Here is a 21,782-nt window from a genome sequence, read left to right as displayed (position 1 = left end):
TTTTACAGTTTTACCAGTAGAAATTCAAGTACTTTTCCAAGCAGCCACACCGACGAGAGACACGGAAAAGCAATGCAAAGGGAAGGTCCCTCGACCATGCTCTCTCTCTCTCTTTAAGTAGGATAGAGTGAGCTTGATTTAATACAGAGAGAGAGAGGAGTTCACCAGCGAATGTTCGCTAAATTCGACACAAGGGCGAATAAAAAACAGACGCCTTTTCGCTTTTTTTAAATTCGCGTTTGGTGTGGATGCTTCCATTGACTTTATAAGGTTTTAAACAAAAGGCGAATTATACGCTAATTCGCTATTCGTCCCAGTTCAAATATGACTATGACTATTTTGGGGGTCGCGGCCTGAAAAGGTTGAGAACCACTGCCATATCTCATGAAGAGTGGAGTGCTGTGTGTGTGTGACTTACTGGTGTCTAATCCATCCACTTTAACTTTGCCCAGGTTCAGCGGAGGGGCCACGGTGATGTGAAAGGGACTCTTAGGGATTGGATCTCCTCCGTGGGTCACTGAGATGGTCATATTACCCTGTAAGAAAAGATAAGAAAGGATATGTATATTAAAAACACAATGCAATGTTATTAGGTTTTTGTTACCTGTGTCAAATGTTTGTATATATGTTATGTGTCGCATACATGGCTGCTGTGTCGCAAGACAAATTTCAGTGTGAACTGACAATAAAGTACTATATCACTATATCACTATCATTAAAACAAACATTAAAGGTGATACACCATGCATTTAAAAAGTATTTATGTCATATTGTTTATGTCCCAAAAACGTTTTTCAAAAGGTTTGAGGCTAAATTACCACTCCTGAATAGAGAGCCTCTCTCATTTTTGAATGGCTCTCAGAGCATTTTATTTTTATTTTTTCAAAAACGGCCGTCACTGACGTCGGCAGCAAATCTGGACAGCCTGTTTTGAGAACCTGTGGGATGCTTTTAACCTCCGCCTTCCCAAAACCAGAGAAAGACACAACGGTCAGAAATGGGACTTTGTGAGGATAGAAGGTGCTAGTGGGACCCCAAAAAAAGGTTTTAAAATAGGAAAAGTTAAATTTCATGGTGTATCACCTTTAAACGGTACATGTTTGTTGTACAATCACACTTGATTCCATATTGAGAGAGAGAGATTCACCCACCTGTTGCAGGGCGGTGTATTTAACTGTGTAGGAGTAGTCATGGTTGTCGATGATCTCAAAGTCGCGCACAGCCTCTCCTGCGCTGGCTGCTGTGAAGTGCACTTCTGGCTTGGCCTTGCCGGCTCCCTTGGTGAAGATGGTGAAATGTGTTGGGGTGCCCACCTCCACACCTGGAACAAACACACCAACACACGCTTCTTGTCAGGGCTACCCATCTCAACTTAACCCATTCAGAACGGGTTCACATTTTGTGTATCATTATTTTATGCTTTAACTATTGAAAAATAGCAGATCTACAAGCTCACAGCACGGCACCGAGTGCCGCGCTGCAAGCTTGTAGATCTGCTATTTTAGAAAAATCGTGAAAATTAGAATTTTGACCCGATTCTCTAAGTGTCTTTTGAATCATTCTAAGATTTTTTGGAAAAACCTGTTTCTATGTTAGCAATCTGGCCAGCCATCGTCAAAGAAAAGGTCCTTTTCACTTGACTGGAGCTTAGTTAGTCTGTTCTTGAGAGACCACTATGTCAGTGGTTCTCAAACCTTTTCATGTGAAGGACCCCCAAAATGATATGTATTTGGCCACGGACACCAATCTCAAAATATTTAGTTCCAGGGACCCCCCCAGAAGCAACATTTGAGTTACAAACGTTCGCTTTGAAAATACATATATTCAAAGATTTGCACATATTTTTACGACTTAAAAAAAAATAGCAGATCTACAAGCTTGCAGTGCGGCACTCGGTGCCGCGCTGTGAGCTTGTATATCTGCTATTTTTTAATAGTTAAAGCATCCACAAATTTTAGGCCTAAATTGGTTAATGCATAATGTTATGATGCACTGTAGGTGCCAAGTACTATGCCGGTTATTTAGTCAGCATGCCCAATTCATAAAACATCTTTTAAAATAAATATCTCTAATTCTGATTCTCACCTGTCTTGTTGAGTCCAGGGCCCTCGGCCCTCACCTTGCCCGCGTCGTGAGAGGGATCGACTTTGACTTTGAATGGACTGACGGGAATTTCCTGAATATGACATATTCATAAGAGTCATTCACCAGATTGAGGAGAGGGTATTTAGAAGGTCATATGATGACACAATCAATCCATCCTTCTACAATCAGGGTTCCCACACATTTTTACCAATTAATTTCCAAAACTTTTCCAAAACTTTTCCAGAATATTTAACCCAATTTCCAGGACTATATAACAATAATTCAGCTCAATAACAAGTCGTTTACTCCTATGCGCAATGCCCAAAGACAGGTAGTGTATGCCAGTGGTTCTCAACCTTTTCAGGCTGTGACCCCTGAAATAATCATATTTTAACTGGGGACCCGGCACCCTGACGAGCACTAAGAGTTGAGGAATTTTGTGAAAATTTCTATTGTGAAATTAGCCGTTCTACATGCTCACAACGCCTCGCAATTTTCACAATTTCTGCCTCTAAAATTTGGCCAATGTTTAATTTGTAATTTCAGAGGTATTAACAAAATCAATAACCAAAGACAATGCTTAGCATTTTTTTCCAGGACCTTCCAGGACCCTTGATCAATTCCAAAACCTTTCCAGTACTGGAAAAATATTTTTCTAATTTCAAAATATTTCCAGGAATTTCATGACCGTGGGAACCCTGTACAATAGAAATGGTTATCGTACCTGGTCAGCAAACAGCACCATGATGGTGTAGCGTCCCGCACCAGGAGGAGTGTATTTGACAGTGAAAGTGTCATTGTCATTCTTGATGATGTCAAAGTCGATGTCTGCCTCAGCGGGGCCAACCACCCCTGGTGCACACTTGATTCCAATGCTGATGTCCCCTAAAGACACACAGAAATGCTCCCAACGTTGATATCAACATTTTCAGTGTTAAAAGCCTTTTAAAGTGATCCCTGACTAATACGACAAATATGCCTTAATACATTATAATTGTCCTCTATAACTACAATGTAAAATTAAAAACACCTTCAATATTTTATTTCTTCAAGAAATAGCTAATCTTTCACTCAATAGGGGAAATGCATGTCGCAAGTTGATGATGTCATAAATGTCATGTGTGATCTATCCCTATGGAATTTATGGAATGCATGTGCAAAAAACACATTTGAAATATTGAGTTGATGCTCATATTAACCATATGAAGTATTAAGTTTGTTTTTATTTGCACATGCATGCCATAAATTCCATAGGGATAGATCACACATGACATTTATGACATCATCAACTTGCGACGGGCATTTCCCCTGTTGAGTGAAAGATTAGCTATTTCTAGAAGAAATAAAATAATTAAGGTATTTTAAATTTTACATTGTAGTTATAGAGGACAATTATAATGTATTAAGGCATATTTGTCGTATTAGTCAGGGATCACTTTAAACGTCCTACCCCTGTAGAGCGTGTCGCTTGGTTAGCCCCCCACCCCAAGCATCCATGAGATATGGAAAGGAAGTATATCTATCTATCTATCTATCTATCTATCTATCTATCTATCTATCTATCTATCTATCTATCTTCGTATTGTCAATTCAAATATGTGAAATATTTGATCTTTTTATTTACATGGGGTAGGCAATATAAGCTCTGGCTTCCGCCTATACCTTTTTGGACCTGTTTGGACCAGCTTTGAAGTGCTAAATAAGTACTGTATGTATTGTACTGGTTGTCTGAAATGGGACCAAAATAAACTAAACTAAACTAACTAAACTAAACTAAATTATTATTATTACTACTATTAGTACTATTAGGTGGTTTGTTTCTCACTCCCCTTTTGCTACTTGGACACAAGGGTACTCTCTCTTAACAAACGCGCACGGTCTCCTTACCTTGCCCGGCTTCACTGCAGTCCACTGTGAAATAGGTTGGTTCGTTGGCCTTCAGGCCGGTCTTCTCCACTCCTGGCCCGTACACCTTGACCTTGTCTGGATGGCAGCCTTCCCCAACCAGCACCTAATAATTAAACACAGTACTTGAGCATGAAGCATGAAGTTATAGCATTGTGTGTGTGTGTGTGTGTGTGTGTGTGTGTGTGTGTGTGTGTGTGTGTGTGTGTGTGTGTGTGTGTGTGTGCGTGTGCGTGTGCGTGTGCGTGTGTGTGTGCCTGTACAGTACATGTACTTGTGCGTGTTTCCTTGTAAAGTTAATCAATAGTAGTGTCCGACTTTGTTACAGTAATGCTATCCATCCTTGTGTGTGTGTGTGTGTGTGTGTGTGTGTGTGTGTGTGTGTGTGTGTGTGTGTGTGTGTGTGTGTGTGTGTGTGTGTGTGTGTGTGTGTGTGCATGTGCGTGTGTGTGTGTGTGTGTGTGTGCATGTGTCTTACCCTGAACGGGCTGTTGGGGACATTGACTTCTCCCCAGGTGATGATGATGGTGTGTTTGATGGGCTTGGTGGGGGTGTACACACACACGAACGTGCCTTCTCCCTTGTCAGTGATCTTGATGTCAATGGTGCAACCCTCTGCATCCTGAGTGAATACAAATGCATGTCAGGTCCAGCCCCATGCATTATAAAAGATGCGTAGTGGGAGAAGGACAATCTCGAACGGTTCCTACCTGGGCGTATATCTTGAGGTGACCCTTTCCAGCCACACTGGCATCGATGGTAAACTCAGTTTGTTTATTGACGATGACACCTGCAGGCTTCAGGCCTGGACCATAGGCTTTCACCTGCAAATGACAGTATATTTAAGTACTTTCTTTTCCCCATGCATGTACTGTATCTTACATCCACACCATGGCCGTTGCAATGCAACACGATCCTTCTATGAGGAATGAAGCATATGTGATGCAATCAAATACATATTTGTTCATGTCAAGGTCAGCACACAATACTGTGGTGAACTGCAGTTTCCTTATGTGTGGACATAATATATTATACCTTCTCTGGGAAAACGTCATTGGCTGCAGGGAGGATGTGGGCCATGAAAGGGCTGTCTTTAATGTCCTCATCATCACAGACTACGTGGACGGCATAGTCACCAGGCTCAGTGGGCCAGTAGCGTACGTCACAGGAGCCGTCGCCCTTATCGTCACACTCGATCTTGGCCTGAGACGGACCCTCGATGGAGAAGCCTGGTAACATTTGAGGCATGTAGTGCATTAGGGCAATCACGAATAGTGATTTTTAGTATTTGAATTATTCTAAATCAAAGTATTCGAATAGTCGAATATTCGACAGGACTGGCCAAACTGACCAAACTGTCAAATATTAAGTAAGCAAGAGGCGAACATTGTCTGCGAGGCGTTGTGAGCATGTAGATCTGCTATTTTCACAATATTTATCTGCGGAACCGAGTCACATTAAATGTAATACCTAGACTTCCAAGTGCTTGTCAGGGTTCTTATGACTTCCTATCAAGCCAAGCTTTATAAATCATGAAGAAATATATATATATTTTTAAAGACAAAACAATACAAAAGTTAAAATAAGCGAATATTCAACTTCGGTGAACAAAGTCGAATAGTGACTTTGATATTCGAATTTTAGAATAGTGGAATATTTGGTGAATGCTCTATAGTGCATTATAGCCGGGGATCCAGTCATCAAAATGGGAGAGGACCTGTGATTTTCTGCTGCACTTTTTATTTCTGTTTTATCTATTAGTTTGGTCATTAAGGTCCACAGAATGAGAGGCCTGCTCTGCCAAAAACATCGCGAAAAAAAGTTATGGCTATTTGTATATTCACTGTCCCATTGACTCCACTAGAAATATTCAAAAAAGGAAAAAAATCTGCTTTAAGTAGTATGTGAGGGGTCAAACTAGGTGTTCTTCATCATTCTGAATCCATTGCAAGCATTTGTTTTGCATGAAAAACATTCCTCGGGCAAAATATTGGCCCGCAAAAACTGTGAAAAGTGGAAAAAAAGTGATGACTCATCACTTTTCACAGCTTTTACGGGCCAATATTTTGCCCAAGGAATGTTTTTCATGCAAAACAAATGCTTGCAATGTATTCAGAATGATGAAGAACCCGTAGTTTGACCCCTCACATGCTACTTAAAGCAGATTTTTTTTCTTTTTTGAATATTTCTAGTGGAGTCAATGGGACAGTGAATATACAAATGGCCATAACATTTTTTCGCGACGTTTCCGGCAGAGCAGGCCTCTGATTCTGTGGACCTTAATGACCAAACTAATAGATAAAACAGAAATAAAAAGTGCGGCAGAACATCACAGGTTCAACCCTATTCCTTGAGCTTTTGGGCATGTGGATCCCCGACTATTACTGCCAGGTGTGTCATTGCATTCAACCTGGTGTCCCTAGAATAGCCTGGACATCACATAAAGACAACAGGGTTTCCAGGATGAGGGTAGCCCACTCAAAAACACACATTAGACTCACCCAGAGTTCCCACTTCGGTGCCGATGGCCTCAACCACAAAGTCAGCAGATTTTCCCACCATGCCAGTCAACAGACCTGGACCCCAGGCCCTCACCTTCTGGAAGCCTGCCTCCTCACCCACCTCCACCTCGAAGGGGCTGCAGCACACAAATAAATAAACACCCACACACATCAACAAATGTACTTATGCCTGGCTTTGAAACAGGAGCATTTGAGATGTTATTATGTGTTCTGATTTCGTTTCGTTATGAATTTATTTGTACAGTGCTTTTCCAAACAAGATTACAAAGTGCTTTACTGAACAAGGTAAAAAGAGCAGCATGATAAATTAAGATACAGTATAAAACAGCAAATACAATCTTTCTCATGCAGTGTGTCATCTATAGAGCCTCATATTTGGTGTGTTGAAATGAGCCGTTTTCATCTCGTCAGGATGAATAAGTGTGTATTTTGCCTAAGGTGGTATTCATTCTCTCTAGTTGTTGGTGGGAGTGAAGTCATACCTGCGAGGGATGGGCTGTCCTCCCCAGGTGATGGTGACCGTGTATTTACCAGGCTTGAGGGGGTAATATTCACATGCGTAGACCCCATCCCCTGCATCGCTCACTTTCACCTTCTCCTCTGCTCCACCTGGGGACATTAACAGTTGTGAAATATTGTTTATGTATCAAATTCACATCCCAGATAATCTGACAGTGAAAACTGTTTAGAGGATGTCGGACGGCATAGAGATGAATTCCAGACTCACTTGGCCCTTTCACAGAGACTTGGAGCTCTCCGCTGCCAGCTCCCTTGGTGAAGACTTTGAAGTCGGCCACCTCTTTCACTCTCACCCCTTTGGGCTGCAGGCCTCTGCCTGTGGCTCGGCAAGTAGAGGCATTCGTGGCTGTAAGAGTAAGAAGAATGAATAATTAAATGGATAAACGTTGTATAGAGATAACAGGCCAACAGTAGCCATTGGTCGAGGGCAGCATTAGTAGCGTCGATGCAATGTTGCATTCAAATGGGAGTCTTCATTGACCCAAGAGACTGAAAATTACCATCATCATCTGCAAATATGAGACTGGCAAGAACGCTTTACGTGGTAGCCTATAAAACTGCTCAAAACAAAATGTTCAGACAGAAATGCAAATAGCATGCAGGCATCACCATAGACGGAATGATTCATACTTGGAAATCAATGCCAAATAATAAAACAGCGCAACAGCACAATCATATGACACAATCATATGGTCACAAATGCAAACTCTGACAAACTCATAATACCAATAGTTCCCAACTCTGGCTTAGTGAATGCATTTAACACCCTTAAAATTTATTTCACAAAATTATGGACAGCAGCTTTAAGGCGCAACTATCCAGCACAGGATGAAAAACTAGCAAGCACCAGTGTTGGGAATCACAGCACGCTACACATCACCTCGCCCTGCCTTTCTCTGAAATCATCTCCTGAAACATCAAGCGTCATGATGCACGGGAGCAGGCCACCAAGGCACCAAGCACAGCATAGCACCATGGAACAGAGACGATGCATTAGTCCAGGTTTGACCCAAAAGAAATTGCAATAGTAATCATTCAGGGTTTGTTATGATCCTTTGGGTCATCCAAATAACATATTAAAAGTTGTGAATTATATATTTAGTGGATCAAGGTAAATTCAGCGGGTTCAAGTTTGGGTCTCATTCACTTAGTGTACAGGAAAAAAAAGACCACCCAAGAAAAGTAGAAGTAGAATGTGAGGGGTCTAACTAGAGTTTTTTCATGATTCTGAATCCATTGCAAGCATTTGTTTTGCATGAAAAACATTCCTTGGGCTAAAAATGGTCTAAAAACTGTGAAAAGTGATGACTCATCACTAAACCATAGTTTCTTTTTTGTGCAAAACAAATGCTTGCAATGGATTCAGAATCATGAAAAAACCCTAGTTATACCCCTCACATGCTACCTAAAGAAGGGGTCTTTTTTTCTCCTGTATAGTAAGTGAATGGGAACCCCCTGAATTCACCGTGATCCACTAAATATATAATTCACAACTTTTAATATGATGCAGGAGGGTATTTTGACCAATAAAAACTATGTCACATTACTATTGCAATTGGGTTGGGCCTTTTTTTTGGCATAGATTGACTGGCCTACATGGCTGCAACCTCACTTGGAGGAAGCGTACAGGTGCAATTGCAGGGCATAGCATAGGGAGAGGTTGAGGGTGTCGCCCGGGCTAGCATGTCTGAGCAGAAAGACACGGGCTCCATCCAGCAGACCATACTAACTTGGTCGGCCAGGTTTGGGAGGGTGAGCGCCCTTCACTCCGGGAGGGGCGGGAGGGGTGCGCACTGCCTGAGGGACTATCTGCACAGGGGGGGCTCCGGGGGGAGGAGCAACGGGTGGAGCTAGAAGTGACCAGTGGTGGGAAAAAGTACTCACATTTTATACTTAAGTAAAAGTATCAATACTGCAAGTGTAGAAATAGTCTGTTACAAGTAGAAGTCCGGAATTCAAAATGCACTTGAGTAAAAGTATGAAAGTGGCGTCAAAATGTACTTAAAGTACCAAAAGTAAAAGTACAAAATTATTTGAAAATAGCAGATCTACAAGCTCACAACGTGTCGTGATGCGACGCGATGTGAGCTTGTAGGTCGTCTATTTTCAAAAAGCCACGGTATAAAATAAGGCTAAAGTGGTTTATGTATGTTTTATAATACAATCATTTATATCTGCAAAGTAACTAGTAACTAAAGTTTTCAAATAAACGTAGTGGAGTAAAAGTACAACATTTGGATCCGAGATGTAGTGGAGCAGAAGTAAAAGTACTGTAAATTGGAAATACTCAACTAAAGTACAAATACCTCAAAAGTGTACTTAAGTACAGTACTAAAGTAAATCTACTTTGTTACTTTACGCCACTGGAAATGACCAATGGGTGGTGGGGACTGGGCTAAGTGCTGGATCAGTGTGTTGTCCCCAGTGCTGACAGTAATCTAAAGGAGGGGCTCACCTTCTGCGATGTTGACGCTGTAAGGGCTCCTGGGGATCTCCTGCCCGGCGAACAGCACATGGATGGTGTGGGGGCCCTCCATCACGGGACGGTAGGTGCATCGGAAAGCGCTGTCCCCCTTGTCCTCTAGTATGAGCTCCACTGTGTCCTTTCTGCCCTGGGGGTCCTCGATCACAACGCTCACGTCACCGTTACCGGCCCCTGAGCACAGAGGGAGAGAGAAATTACCTGATCAGCTATCACACTTAACACTTAAGACAGGGGTCTTCAACGTTGTCAGGCCAAGGACCCCTTAGTTGAGAAAGAGATGAAGCAGGGACCACCACAACCTTTCATAGATTCCATATAGTTTCATTGTTTGACAGCACAATCATCAGTGTGTTTTGGATTCATGTCAATTTGTGTTTTCAGATATTTAACCACTTGAACCGTCAATACTAATAATAGGTAATAAGTTAAATTGCCTTTTAACTATGTACTTAATCTGCACTTTTTCCCCTCTACACCAAACCTCTGCGAGGCTAAAGTTCTCAGAATAAGGACACTAGGGTTCAAGTGGTTAATATAAAAAGTGTTTAATATAAAAAAGTCTGTCACAGAAAGATTTGGAGGACCCCCAATAGTAACTCTGATGACCCCCTAGGGGTCCCGGACCCCCTGTTGAAGACCCTTGACTTAAGACATACCATCATGTCACCATGGTTCCCCAGAGCCAACACCTATGGTTCTTTATAAGTTTCTATCATTGGACTATCTCTGTGTGCCTGTGTGTACATTGCCTACTTACCGGCTGTATAGATGTCAAAGTAAGTGGGCTTGTTGGCCACATTTCCTGTCGCATCCAGGCCTGGTCCTCTGGCATGGACCTTGCTTGGATCCCCAATGTCCTTCGACACATTCACCGTGTAGGGGCTTTTGTCAATGTCCTGACCCGCAAACAATACTTTCACCTATGGGGAGGATGCATACAAAATAGCATTGGTTTTGCTTTCAAATCCAAGAGCTACTTGTCATTAGATGTTCCTTATGCAACCGTAGAAATGAATCGATGGCAGCAGTTTCTTACCCTGTGAACCCCTTCAACCTTGGGCACGTAGGTAACTGTGTATGTTCCATGTTTGTCTTTGTTGGGCTTCACTTTAGCCTGTTGAACAAAAGGCAGGGAGCAAGTCCAGTCATATTATTACATACCCTTGAACTTCGATCTTAGTCAATTGGCATTCACAGAAGCTCATCGTTTAGCATCTCGCTGCATGCAGGGGCGTCACAAGGGGGAGGAAAGTGGGACTGAGTTACCAGGGCCCAGCAAGGTGGAGGGGCCCTAGTAACTTTAGCTATTGAAAAATAGCAGATATACAAGCTCACAGCGCGGCACCGAGTGCCGCGCTGCGAGCTTGTAGATCTGCTATTTTTGAAAAGTCGTGACAATGTGTGCAAATCTTTGAATACCGGTATGTATTTTTTAAGCGAACGTTTGTGACTCAAATTTTGCTTCCGGGGGGGTCCCTGGAACTAAATATTTTGAGATGGGGGTCCGTGGCCAAATTCATATCATTTTGGGGGTCCTTCACATGAAAAAGTTTGAGCATCACTGACATGGAAACATGGGTTTCTTGCACACATTTTCACAATTTTTCAAAAATAGCAGATCTACAAGCTCGCAGCGCGGCACTCGGTGCCGCGCTGTGAGCTTGTATATCTGCTATTTTTCAATAGTTAACATTCATGGGGGGCCCGCAGTGAATCCTTGTACCCAGGGCCCAGAATTTGGTGTGACGCCCCTGGCTGCATGAGTGCTTTTTCATCTGTATGCGGTAGAAAGGCCTACTGTACCTCCTCTTTGTATCCCTCTGGGTCCTCCACGTACACCAGCACCTCGCCACTTCCTGCCTCCACAGTCTCCACCGTGAACACAGCCGGTTTCAGCACCTTGTTACCCTCAGGTTCAATACCTATGGTGGGAAATAAAAAGCCATATACTAGATAAGAGTGGTGCTACACAAACTATTATGTTCTAGGCATTTCTCCATTGTAAGATGGGGATGGGAATATGGAAATGGGAAGAGATAGAAAAGAAAGGGAGTGGGGAATTGACACTGAATGCAGGGAAGGCATTTTCCAGCTACAAGAGACAAAGGGAGAGAGGAACTGGCCAAAAGGTCATCCACTCTCTAAAGCCTTGTGCTTATAGACCTTGACAAACTGTACTTGGGTTAGGGTTAGGGTTAGGGTTAGGGTTAGTTTAGGGCATTGTTTATAACGATTGAATACAATGTTTTGAGCACTTACCAGGTCCATAAGCCTTGACCTTGTTGGGGAAGAGCTGTTTGTTTTTCAGGGGAGCACCAGGCTTCAGCTTGGCCTTGGGGAACTGGGACAGGTAGGTCATGACTGAATGATCGTCTACATCTGGATCCACTATCTCTTCAGGGGCGATCACCTGGGATACGAGTAAAAACAGCATTATAAGGGTTTATCAGACCATGGCCAGAGTGCAGAGAATCGGTGCAAAGGATTGGTTTGCATTGCTGTGCTTTATGGGCAGTTCATTCCCTTTTTAACGATTCTCCTCACTGAGTAGCAAGGCTGTTAGCAAAAGGAGGTGAGGGATGAAGGCTCTGGTGGCAGTCAGGCAATGAGGCAAGCATCTCTACCATGAAATGTGTTCCTCTCTAGCACGTAAGCTTGGTTGACTCTGTGTACAAATTTCTCCTGTCAAGCATTTCGGAATGGCATTTAGTATGGATTAAACCTTCTTATTTCCCACTCGCTCGTCTCTTTCTCTCTCTCGGTCTGTTCTGGGCTCGTTTCCCTCTCTGTCACACAGCAGAGTACAGCCACGCTGCTCTCTGTCTATATTTAACGACAGCATAGCGGGGTTAAGGGCCGTTGCCCTCGGTAAGCCAGCCAGCAGGGATTTAGTCTGAGCCAGACCTCTGCCACATCGCCTTTCACCGGCCCACTGGAATCCAGCCCCAGAGTCAACAGAGCAATGACACACACCTCTCAGCTATGTCACCAATGTAATGCCTCATAGAGGATAGCTATGAACCCTCTGTGTTAGAGTAAACACCCTCACAAAATGATAACACGCAGTGAGTTTGTTCCATTTGTTATTCAGACGAGCACAAGCATATTTACACATATTTTGCCAACTGGCTCTGAAGGCGTTATGAAATGTTATGCCATCACACCCTTGTGAATCTACCATGCGAAACTACTACATGCAAATTATAGGGAGCTTTGGGACAGCAAAGTAAATGTGGATAATAAAATAATTGTATTGCTTTAAATCTCCTGTATGTATAGTATGCATGAAAAGACACTGATACGGGAAGAAGAATACTGCCGCACACTTTAGCTCAGATGCAAAGTTGTACATACATAAAAGCTGACTGGCATCCTCGAACAAGGTGTGCATTACACTACAGCGCTCTTAAAAGAGATTGATACCAATGATGGCCAACAAGGTAATGCAGTGCTGGGAATGGATGACCACTATGTATGGACAATGTTTCACTGTGTTTACATCTTCTTACCTGAGGCACTCCGAGCCAATCGTCAGCCTGCTGCATGGCTTCTCTGGCATTCTCCACAGGCTGGTTAGGATCCCATTCCGCCCAGTCAGGACACAACCCTATCAGCAAGGAAGACAGCAAATTCAACCAATGACAACAGGGCTCATAAAAAAACAATTCCACACAGGCTGATGAAACCTGTTACATTGCTGTGGCTATAATAAGACCACTGAGCCTGTCGCCGCTATCTCCGCAACACCTTGAGCTACAACATCGCATGACCTGTCGTGTTTACCCAGAATGCACTGGTCCCTGTTCCCGTTCCAGGACGCCAGGGTGGATGACTATGGAAAATCTTCCGTCTCCAACTCTCCCTCTCACGCAATAACAGCAATGGACGCTCTGGCACGCTTTCTGCACAGGCTAAACTCCTTCATGGTGCTGCTAATACCTAAATTGGATTAGTGTTCGCAACGGAGAGAGTTCACTCACTCAAAAGGCCCCAGTACAACACTGGACACCATTATCCAATTAATACTGACATGATACCAGAGCGCAAACAGTGGATTTGAGACAGCGCTTACATATTTCTGCCAGACATGAAGAGAATGGACTACAATGTATGTCATGTTATTTTATATCAATAGAAAGCAGAGGACTTTTTTGATACTTAAAGCCGTCCAAAGGGATGGGAAATGATTTATTCCCACCACTGGGGATTATAGCTTTTCAATTAGTTGTGTTGTCAGTTTTAGAGGAAAGCCCCAGTCTATTCTACTCTTCATGTAATATTAATGGGTTATCAGGGGGCAAATGGCTATAGCTGAATACCAGTAAGACTCCCTAATCGGGAGATAAGCGACCGTCAGGTTGCAGGGTGATTTTAGGCCAAAATGTGTAGGAGCAGTGTCCAAAAATGTGTTTGAAAAAATCGGCCTGATGGTGGCACTATATGGGACAGATCCATGTTGATGAGATGAGTGTAGACATACTGTGTACCAATTTGCGTGATTTTAGGGCAAAATCTGTAGGAGCAGTGTCCCAAAATGTGTTTGAAAAAATCGGCCTGATGGTGGCGCTATATGGGACAGATCCATGTTGATGACATGAATGTTGATGAGATGAGTGTAGACATACTGTGTACCGATTTGCGTGATTTTAGGGCAAAAATTGTAGGAGCAGTGTCCAAAAATGTGTTTTGCAAGAATCGGCCTCATGGTGGCGCTAGAAGAGGGCCATGTGAGAATTGATGTGGGTGGAGGTTGTGGTTTGGCAGGCAAGGAGTGTGTGTGCAAAATTTGGCATGGATCGGGGCGACGGTTGGGGAGATATGAGCAGGGCAAAAGTGTGACGTGTGACGTGTGACTGACAGACGGACAGCTGGTCGAGGTTTTGACAGTAACTACTTGACAATCATAAAAGATATTGTACAAGCGATGAACAACAGCAGCAGTTACTTCCCAAAATGTGCCAGCGTGGCTTGGCTGGAGGTTGAATTTGGGTGTACACTGACAGCCATCCTCCTCATTCTAAGGAAAATGTGCAGCTTTATAAGCTGGGAATCTGAAAGGAGGATGACTTGACATTTCCCCTAATGGTGTCCGGCCCACATAAAGAAATCACAACCTTGTATGGTGCAGTGTTGCACCACAGTGTTCGAACGATGTTTCAGCTCAGATCGCTGGCTCGTATAAACACAGCGCACATTAGTCTGTGTATAATGCTCCTGCAGAGAGACGTCTCTCGCGAAAAATAAACCGCGTCATCAGTGTGTGTGTGTGTGTGTGTGTGTGTGTGTGTGTGTGTGTGTGTGTGTGTGTGTGTGTGTGTGTCTGAGGCACGTCGATGTGGACCCCTGGCTGCAGGCTCATGTCCCTACTCTGTGACAGATCACTCCAGCGAGACAGTGCCAAGCATCCCTCCCTCCCTACCCCCCCTGGACAGAAGAGGAGGAATGGTGCCCAAATTTGGGGGTGTTGTTGTGTGGTGGCTGAGGCTATAAGCGTTAGAGCCAGGCTCGGGCCTCTGGGCCCGGAGACAGAGGGAGCAAGTGAGCGCTTCAGTCATTGTAGGACAGCTGACAGAGACATCCCCCCCCCCTAACACATACAGTAGTGTATGTACGCATACTGTCACTACCTGCTCTCCTGAGACGGATTAGTCTGGTGTCTGACGTCCAAACCTGGACCACTTTATATATGTGTCATGTCTACGCACGCGCGCGCGCGTTTGTGTGTGTGTGTGTGTGTGTGTGTGTGTGTGTGTGTGTGTGTGTGTGTGTGTGTGTGTGTGTGTGTGTGTGTGTGTGTGTGTGTGTGTGTGTGTGTGTGTGCGTATGCGTGTGTGCGTATGCGTGAGGGTGTGTGCTTGTCACGGAGCATATCGCTTATCTTGTAGACAGGCAGAGAAGGAGACAAATTCTCCGGAGAAGGTGATGCGGTATCAGATTCGTCGGCTGGCACATGCCTGACCCTGGCCTCCATGGCAACCAAGTGTAAACGGCGGTATACAATAATTCCCTCTAACGAGCCCCAGAACCTGATCCTGAGTCAGCATTTATAACCTCTCCTCGTCAACCTGACCTTAGCTGACGCCTCCCGGGAGGCCTGTCACGATCATTCTTCAATGAATAATACATTCTGATTGCATTCTGGTTGCATGGGGGTTCACAGGGGCGTCACAAGGGGGGGAAAAGTGGGACTGAGTTACTAGGGCCCAAGGTGGAGGGGGCCTTAATTATTTTATACTTTAGCTATTGAAAAATAGCAGATATACATAATAGATCTGCTCTTTTTGAAAAGTCATGAAAATGTGTGCACTGCAAATCTTTGAATATATGTATTTTTTAAGCAAACATTTGTAACTCAAATTTTGCTACTGGGGGGTAATATATGGAACTAAATATTTTGAGAAGGGGGTCCGTGGCCAAATACATATGATATCATTTTGGGGGTCCTTCACATGAAACAGTTTGAGCACCGCCGACATAGAAACATCGGTTTTTCATAAAACCTCAGAAGGATTTGAAACATTCAAAGACTTTTTCCATGATTTTTCAAAAATAGCAGATCTACGAGCTTGTATATCTGCTATTTTTCAATAGTTACAAAATAAGGCGTAATAATGCGTTCCCAGTCTAAATGGGTTAAACCCCCCCCCCCCCCCCCCCATGAAGAACATTCATGGGAGGCCCGCAAGTGAATCCTTGTACCCAGGGTTCCAGAATTTGGCGCAACACCCCTGGGGGTTCTTCTTACCGGGGGCACAGTTGTCCACGAGGGCTCCCAGAGCCTTGCCGTCCCGCCAGTCCCGGTTGAAGTTGTTGATGGGCAGCTGGGGCACCTTGTTCTGGATCCAGCCCAGCAGACGCTGTTTGGGGGTCAGCTTCTTGGCCTCCTCGTCGTCCTCATCGTCCCACATGGGCATGGAGATGGAGTAATGGAGGATGAGAGTCCAGATCAGTCCCAGGATCAGCTTCAGGTTCCCATCCACGATGGCTTTGCTGTCTGTGAGTGGACAGAGACGGGACAGGGTTGATTAAAATTGGTTCTGGACAGGCAGGAGTTGGAACATTTTGGGGTGACTTTCAAACTGACTTGACTAGTTTGTGTCAATTGCATTAGCTGTAATGATGTTGGTGAGCTAATTACATACACAGTAAAAATCCAGTGCTAATTTAACTAACACTTTGGATTTCACTGCGCATATCTCAGAGTTGGCAAACTATTTTGTGTGCAAATGAAAGACGATGATGAGTCACTGAAATTATGCGTTCCAACCCGCTGTCCCTCTGTCCGAGACTGGACAGCCCTGACATTGTGTCATTCAGTCAGTCACAATGCAACACTGGCTATGTGGAAGTGGAATCCCTCTCTCTCTGCATAAACACCAGTTGGATTTCAATTGTCTTCAACATTCTTTCAAAACCCCATACAAAATATATTTCAATTTAGCTCCCACCCCACCCCCACTTATACAATCACTATACTATTGCCAACAGACTTTGTCTCGTATAATGTGATATCTTCCCGAGAGCAATAATAGCTGCTAACGTTGGCTGGTTACAGTTACCAATTTAACTTATGCAATGCATTCCTATGAATGCAGGGGGTAAAACTATTCTATTTATCTCTCCCCCTGGATGTCTGTGCTGTGTTTGATGTGTCACTGTTTGACTGGCACAGACAGGTGGGCCACCATGGCACAGTGTGGTTTTGATCCATGCGTCTCTGGCTTTTAGGACGTGTGGTCAGACAGATATCCAACAAATAGTCTCTGGTTACACTGTGACACCATTTACAAACAGGCCAGTGATGGTTTGAATATCGTTGTCGGGTGGAAGCCTTGTACGGTATGTCCAAAACTGTTCGTTTTGTATTTATCATTTTAAAAATGATTTAAACTTGTGAAAATTGCATTTTCACTAGTTTAAATTTGTGTGTGACAGTCTAGTATGATGAAGCAGGGCTTCATCATACAAGACGTACACATTTGAAACTGGGAGATACAAGGTTTCGGTCCGACAACATGTTTCTTTTATGTTTCAAAATAAACACAAATTGCTGAAACATAATTTGAATTTGAATTATGTGCTGCCCTGAATTCATCCCCTGAGGATTAATAGGGTTATCTATATATAGCATGGCCTATTTTTCTATGTGGAAAATGTCAATGCCCATGGTGTACTGTTTCTATCAGCTGTGCGGTTGTGAATGCATGATGCATTTGGCCAGATGCCCCTCCCTCTCCCAGACATGTCCCATTCTCTCCTCCCAAAAGACACAGCCCTCCATCTTTGAGGTGAGATCAGGGACGTGCTGGCCATTGGGAAAAGCGGGACAACTCCCGAATGCCCAGTTCATTCCCGGGCTGTCCAGGCCGGCCATTTGGAAAAAGATTAAAATAAAATGTCGGCCTTTGTTCCATTTTGGGGGCTGGGCGGCCAACAAAGTAAATCGTCACTGTCGGGCAGAAACCTCGTATCTCCAAGTTTCAAATTTGTACATTTTTTCATAAAGCAAAGCCCTGCTTCATCATACAAGGCAGTCTCACAAAAGTAGTGAAAACAGCAGATCTACAAGCACGAGGCGTTGTGTGCTTGTAGATCGGCTGTTTTCACTAGTTTAAATCATTTTTTAAAATGATAAATACAAAACAAACGGTTTTGGACATACAAGGTTTCCACCCGACAACGACGAAATATAACTCATGTAATTGGCCCACTGGCTTGTCACTTGTCATGATCTAAAATGGCAAATCTTTGAGTAGCAGCAGCACTATAGAGAGAGATCTCTCTCTATAGCACGCAATGAGGGCCTCTCCAACTCTTTTTCCCGGGCTGAATCAGGGGCCCAGCAGGCCAGCACGTCCCTGGGTGAGATCCATGATTGTGAGCCGTCAGCAACTTCCCGCCGCTGGGAGAACACCAGGGAGACACTCCCGAGGGGGAGGGGCTGATTCTCAGCGCAGAGGAAGGCACGTTCCGATGGCATGCAGAGTCAGACACTCGCCACTCGTATGTGGGGTACACCGTGGCCTTCACAGTCCTCTGCTCAAAGCCTCGGCCACACCGGGAATTTCACCCATAAGTGTGTGGGAGGATCATCAGTCACTGATACCGCAGGCTTCACTGTCAGAATCTTAATAACTATTCTCCTGCATGAAATATGGGTCAGGGGTTTATCTCGCTGCTGGCTGATTAGCAAGTCGTAAGTCTTCAGTTGAAGCCTGCAATATCTACATTTTAACCACATCGCTGTGTGCAATTCGGATCTACCTCAGCAATATGGGAGGTACAAAGGCCCCACACACATGCCATGCACCAACCTACCATGTATGATATGGTCCCAGTATATGCAATACAGCAGCCCCTAGTGCTGACATACAGTAACAGTTCTCTCTGACTATCATACAGTGACAATACAGTGCAGACTTGTACTAGCAAAACCTCAGTCATTCAGTGAAAATGAAACCTTGGAATACAACAGCTGAGCCCCATGTAAAGCACACCCAGAGGAGGTCTAAACTAAACTCTTCTAAACAGTAAGATCCTCAGTGGTCATTTAAAGATAGGGTAAGTGATATTTTTTGGTTCAAAAAAGAAAAAGATGTGTTAAAAGGTTAAAGCACAATATTCTGATAGTAATAGGAAGAGCTATGTTACTAAAAAAACACAAAAGTGTTTGTTTAGTAACATGGGTCTTCCTAGCCCCCTTTCCACTGCAAGGTGAACCAGAACTTTCAGGAACCTGAACCTATTTTTTGGTTCTGGTTTTGTTTCCATTGCACACGGCCCGGTTTCAGACGAGGTTCCTGGAACCTTTTTTCGGTCCTGCTCCTGAGGTAGAACTAAACTTGATTTCTGGGAACCTATGGGCTGGACCAGCAGTTAGTTCTGGTTATATGGAAACGTAAGCAGAACTTGGTCTCGGAACTTCACAGGTTCTTGAAAGTTCTTGGTTCTGGAAGGTTCTTGTTCTAGTTTTGGGTCGGCCCTACAGTGGAAATGGGGCTCGTGTCTCTCCAGCTCTTTAATACACTGAAAATACATTTTCAAGTTTCAACACTATAGCAATGAGTACTATCAGAATTTAGAGCTATTTAACACTTATTTTAACCAAAGAAGATCACTTCCCCTACCTTTAACTCAAAATTAGGAAAGTGTTCATTAGAATCAAACTTTGTAGGAGATTCTTTACACTTAAAAAAGTAAACGAAATGGGATATTATAGTGCGTACTGCGTAGGCTACTACTGTTGGCAGTTTAATCCCAGCATCCATATTCTGTGCGGAACAATAGCCAAATCAAAGCTAACAACACGTTGTTGGCTATTGTTCCGCACAGAATTTCTACTTGTAGATCGGTTATTTGTGGCTAAGAGATGGGAAAAAAGGAGTCCAACTACAGAGCATCTCTAGAGGGTTTAACTGGCTGGTTCTACCTCCTGTTGTGGGATTATGGGACTTGTAGGCATGAGGGCAATTTATACACATGTGTTAGGTTACGTTGACATGCCATTCAGAAGGGCCTGGTCACACTACTATGTCTGGAGAGCTTTAGTGAAGTGAGAGTGACCGTCAACTAAGGTACGTCCTGGATCTGTGCCTGACACCACTGACCTTCAGTGAGGTGTTATTACGAGGTGTGGGACGTGTGTGTGTGTGTGTGTGTGTGTGTGTGTGTGTGTGTGTGTGTGTGTGTGTGTGTGTGTGTGTGTGTGTGTGTGTGCATAAGGATGTAGATGAGTTGAGTACTTGCATACATGTGTGTGATTGTAATTAACACTGCCCTAGTGAATTTCCAGTCTAAAATGTGTCACCCCACAGCAGTCAGAGTAAAATCATGTATTTTGATATATGCCCAACAGGCCTTGTTAACCCGGCACTGAATGAAATTAACTAGTGATCTAAATGCCACCTCTGGTGTCATTGTTTCCTATATATGCTGCTTCCTATCTGACTCAGCCCCACTGTGAAAGTCAGAGTCAGAGATGCTGACCAGTGACCACAATTGCTTTGTGACACCAAACAGCTGTTGTATAGTTTGAACTTGAGGATAAATGGATAATGAGATACTAATGCATTCATGAATTGTTCAATTTCATTTACAACTTCAAGCATATACGTCTAAGCCAGTGATTCTCAAAGAAGATTCTTTCAGGGATTCTCCAGGCTCCTTTATGGGGGTCTACTCTAAATTGACCCTTACAAGTCTGTAACTTTGACAGTGTACAAAATGGAACAGGTCCATTTGGTTCCATTTGTACACTGTCAAAGTGCGGGGAGACCTTCACATTTCAAATATTGAGAACCACTGGTCTAGACTTGATTTAGCTTACTATTAGATTAAACAAATAGCTGGTTAGTTTGTCCCATTGCTACTTCTCATTATTTAGGCCTAATAGAATAAAATAAAATAAAATAAAATAAAATAAAATAAAATAAAATAAAATAAAATAAAATAAAATAAAATAAAATAAAAATAAAATAAATAGCATCATAGTCCTACCTATTGATACCAGCTTGATGCGCTCCCTGTCCAGAAACTCCAGCGCCACGGAGACATTCTCCAGTTTCATCTGTCGGAAGTTTGGTCTGACGTGATACTTCCTGTACATTTTCTTCTGACTCAGAACCTCCAGGAGCGAGATGAGCTTCAGGCCGTCGCCAAAGTCCCTCTGGAGGTCGGTGATGGTCTTGTTGGCGCACTTGAGGTGCTCGTTGCTCCACCTGGTGAAGGTGTTCTGCTGGATCTTCTTCCACGGCGCATCCTCGGCCAGGTCTTTTTCTGTGGCCGGCATCTCCTCGTCCTCCTGATCGTCCCCGTAGTCAGTGGCCTGGTAGTACTGTGGAGGGAGCTGGTCCTGGTCGTTGTAGTTATTGCTCATCATGGTGGCGTTTTCCGTGTCCACTTTTATACCGCAGTGTGAGACCTAGGTGCGAAAATGTGCGCCAAGGCAGGAGACAAAACTTTAGCGGGTCCTTGCCAAGCGAGCGCGTACTCGTGGTGAGAGTTCTCTGTCTGTCAGGAAGCAGTGATGAATTAAATGATCCGATATTTACAACGTGCAAGGCTGCTGGTCCGCGTTCTTTTAATTTGCAGTGTCTTGGCGAAAGTAGTCGCTGCTTCTTAATAGATAACCCAGGGTCGCCTTTGTTGGGGAAATCCGGAGTTGGAGCAGGTTTTACGCACAGTTCAGTTCAGTAGTAGAGTTGAGTTTGGAGCTTGTGTTAAACTTAAGTAGTGAGAGGAGCAGGCGAAGGGCTTTTATATTAAAC

At 43.7% G+C, this 21,782-nt stretch overlaps 1 protein-coding gene across 1 annotated transcript in view; it reads right to left on the bottom strand.

Annotated features, from left to right (window-relative positions):
- The window catches only part of LOC308293496 (filamin-C-like), a gene marked incomplete at both ends in the record, with an annotated part of 49,446 nt that extends 28,052 nt beyond the window's left edge, over window positions 1-21,394 (bottom strand). The window contains 19 exons of the mRNA XM_080736056.1: window positions 419-536; window positions 1,152-1,321; window positions 2,086-2,176; window positions 2,810-2,970; window positions 3,973-4,096; window positions 4,469-4,612; window positions 4,701-4,814; window positions 5,026-5,219; window positions 6,492-6,628; window positions 6,995-7,121; window positions 7,240-7,377; window positions 9,487-9,687; window positions 10,274-10,436; window positions 10,553-10,630; window positions 11,320-11,438; window positions 11,776-11,926; window positions 13,026-13,123; window positions 16,262-16,510; window positions 21,013-21,394. Coding sequence (XP_080592182.1) covers window positions 419-536; window positions 1,152-1,321; window positions 2,086-2,176; window positions 2,810-2,970; window positions 3,973-4,096; window positions 4,469-4,612; window positions 4,701-4,814; window positions 5,026-5,219; window positions 6,492-6,628; window positions 6,995-7,121; window positions 7,240-7,377; window positions 9,487-9,687; window positions 10,274-10,436; window positions 10,553-10,630; window positions 11,320-11,438; window positions 11,776-11,926; window positions 13,026-13,123; window positions 16,262-16,510; window positions 21,013-21,394 — 2,959 coding nt within the window. The remainder of the gene's footprint in view (window positions 1-418; window positions 537-1,151; window positions 1,322-2,085; window positions 2,177-2,809; window positions 2,971-3,972; window positions 4,097-4,468; window positions 4,613-4,700; window positions 4,815-5,025; window positions 5,220-6,491; window positions 6,629-6,994; window positions 7,122-7,239; window positions 7,378-9,486; window positions 9,688-10,273; window positions 10,437-10,552; window positions 10,631-11,319; window positions 11,439-11,775; window positions 11,927-13,025; window positions 13,124-16,261; window positions 16,511-21,012) is intronic.
- Between the last annotated feature and the right edge of the window lie 388 nt (window positions 21,395-21,782).

This window comes from Nannobrachium achirus, assembly GCF_963921795.1.
Source record: "Nannobrachium achirus genome assembly, chromosome: 11".
NCBI classification, from domain to species: Eukaryota; Metazoa; Chordata; class Actinopteri; order Myctophiformes; family Myctophidae; genus Nannobrachium; species Nannobrachium achirus.
Note: the sequence above shows the minus strand (reverse complement) of the source record. Positions and strands in the feature narration are given on the sequence as shown.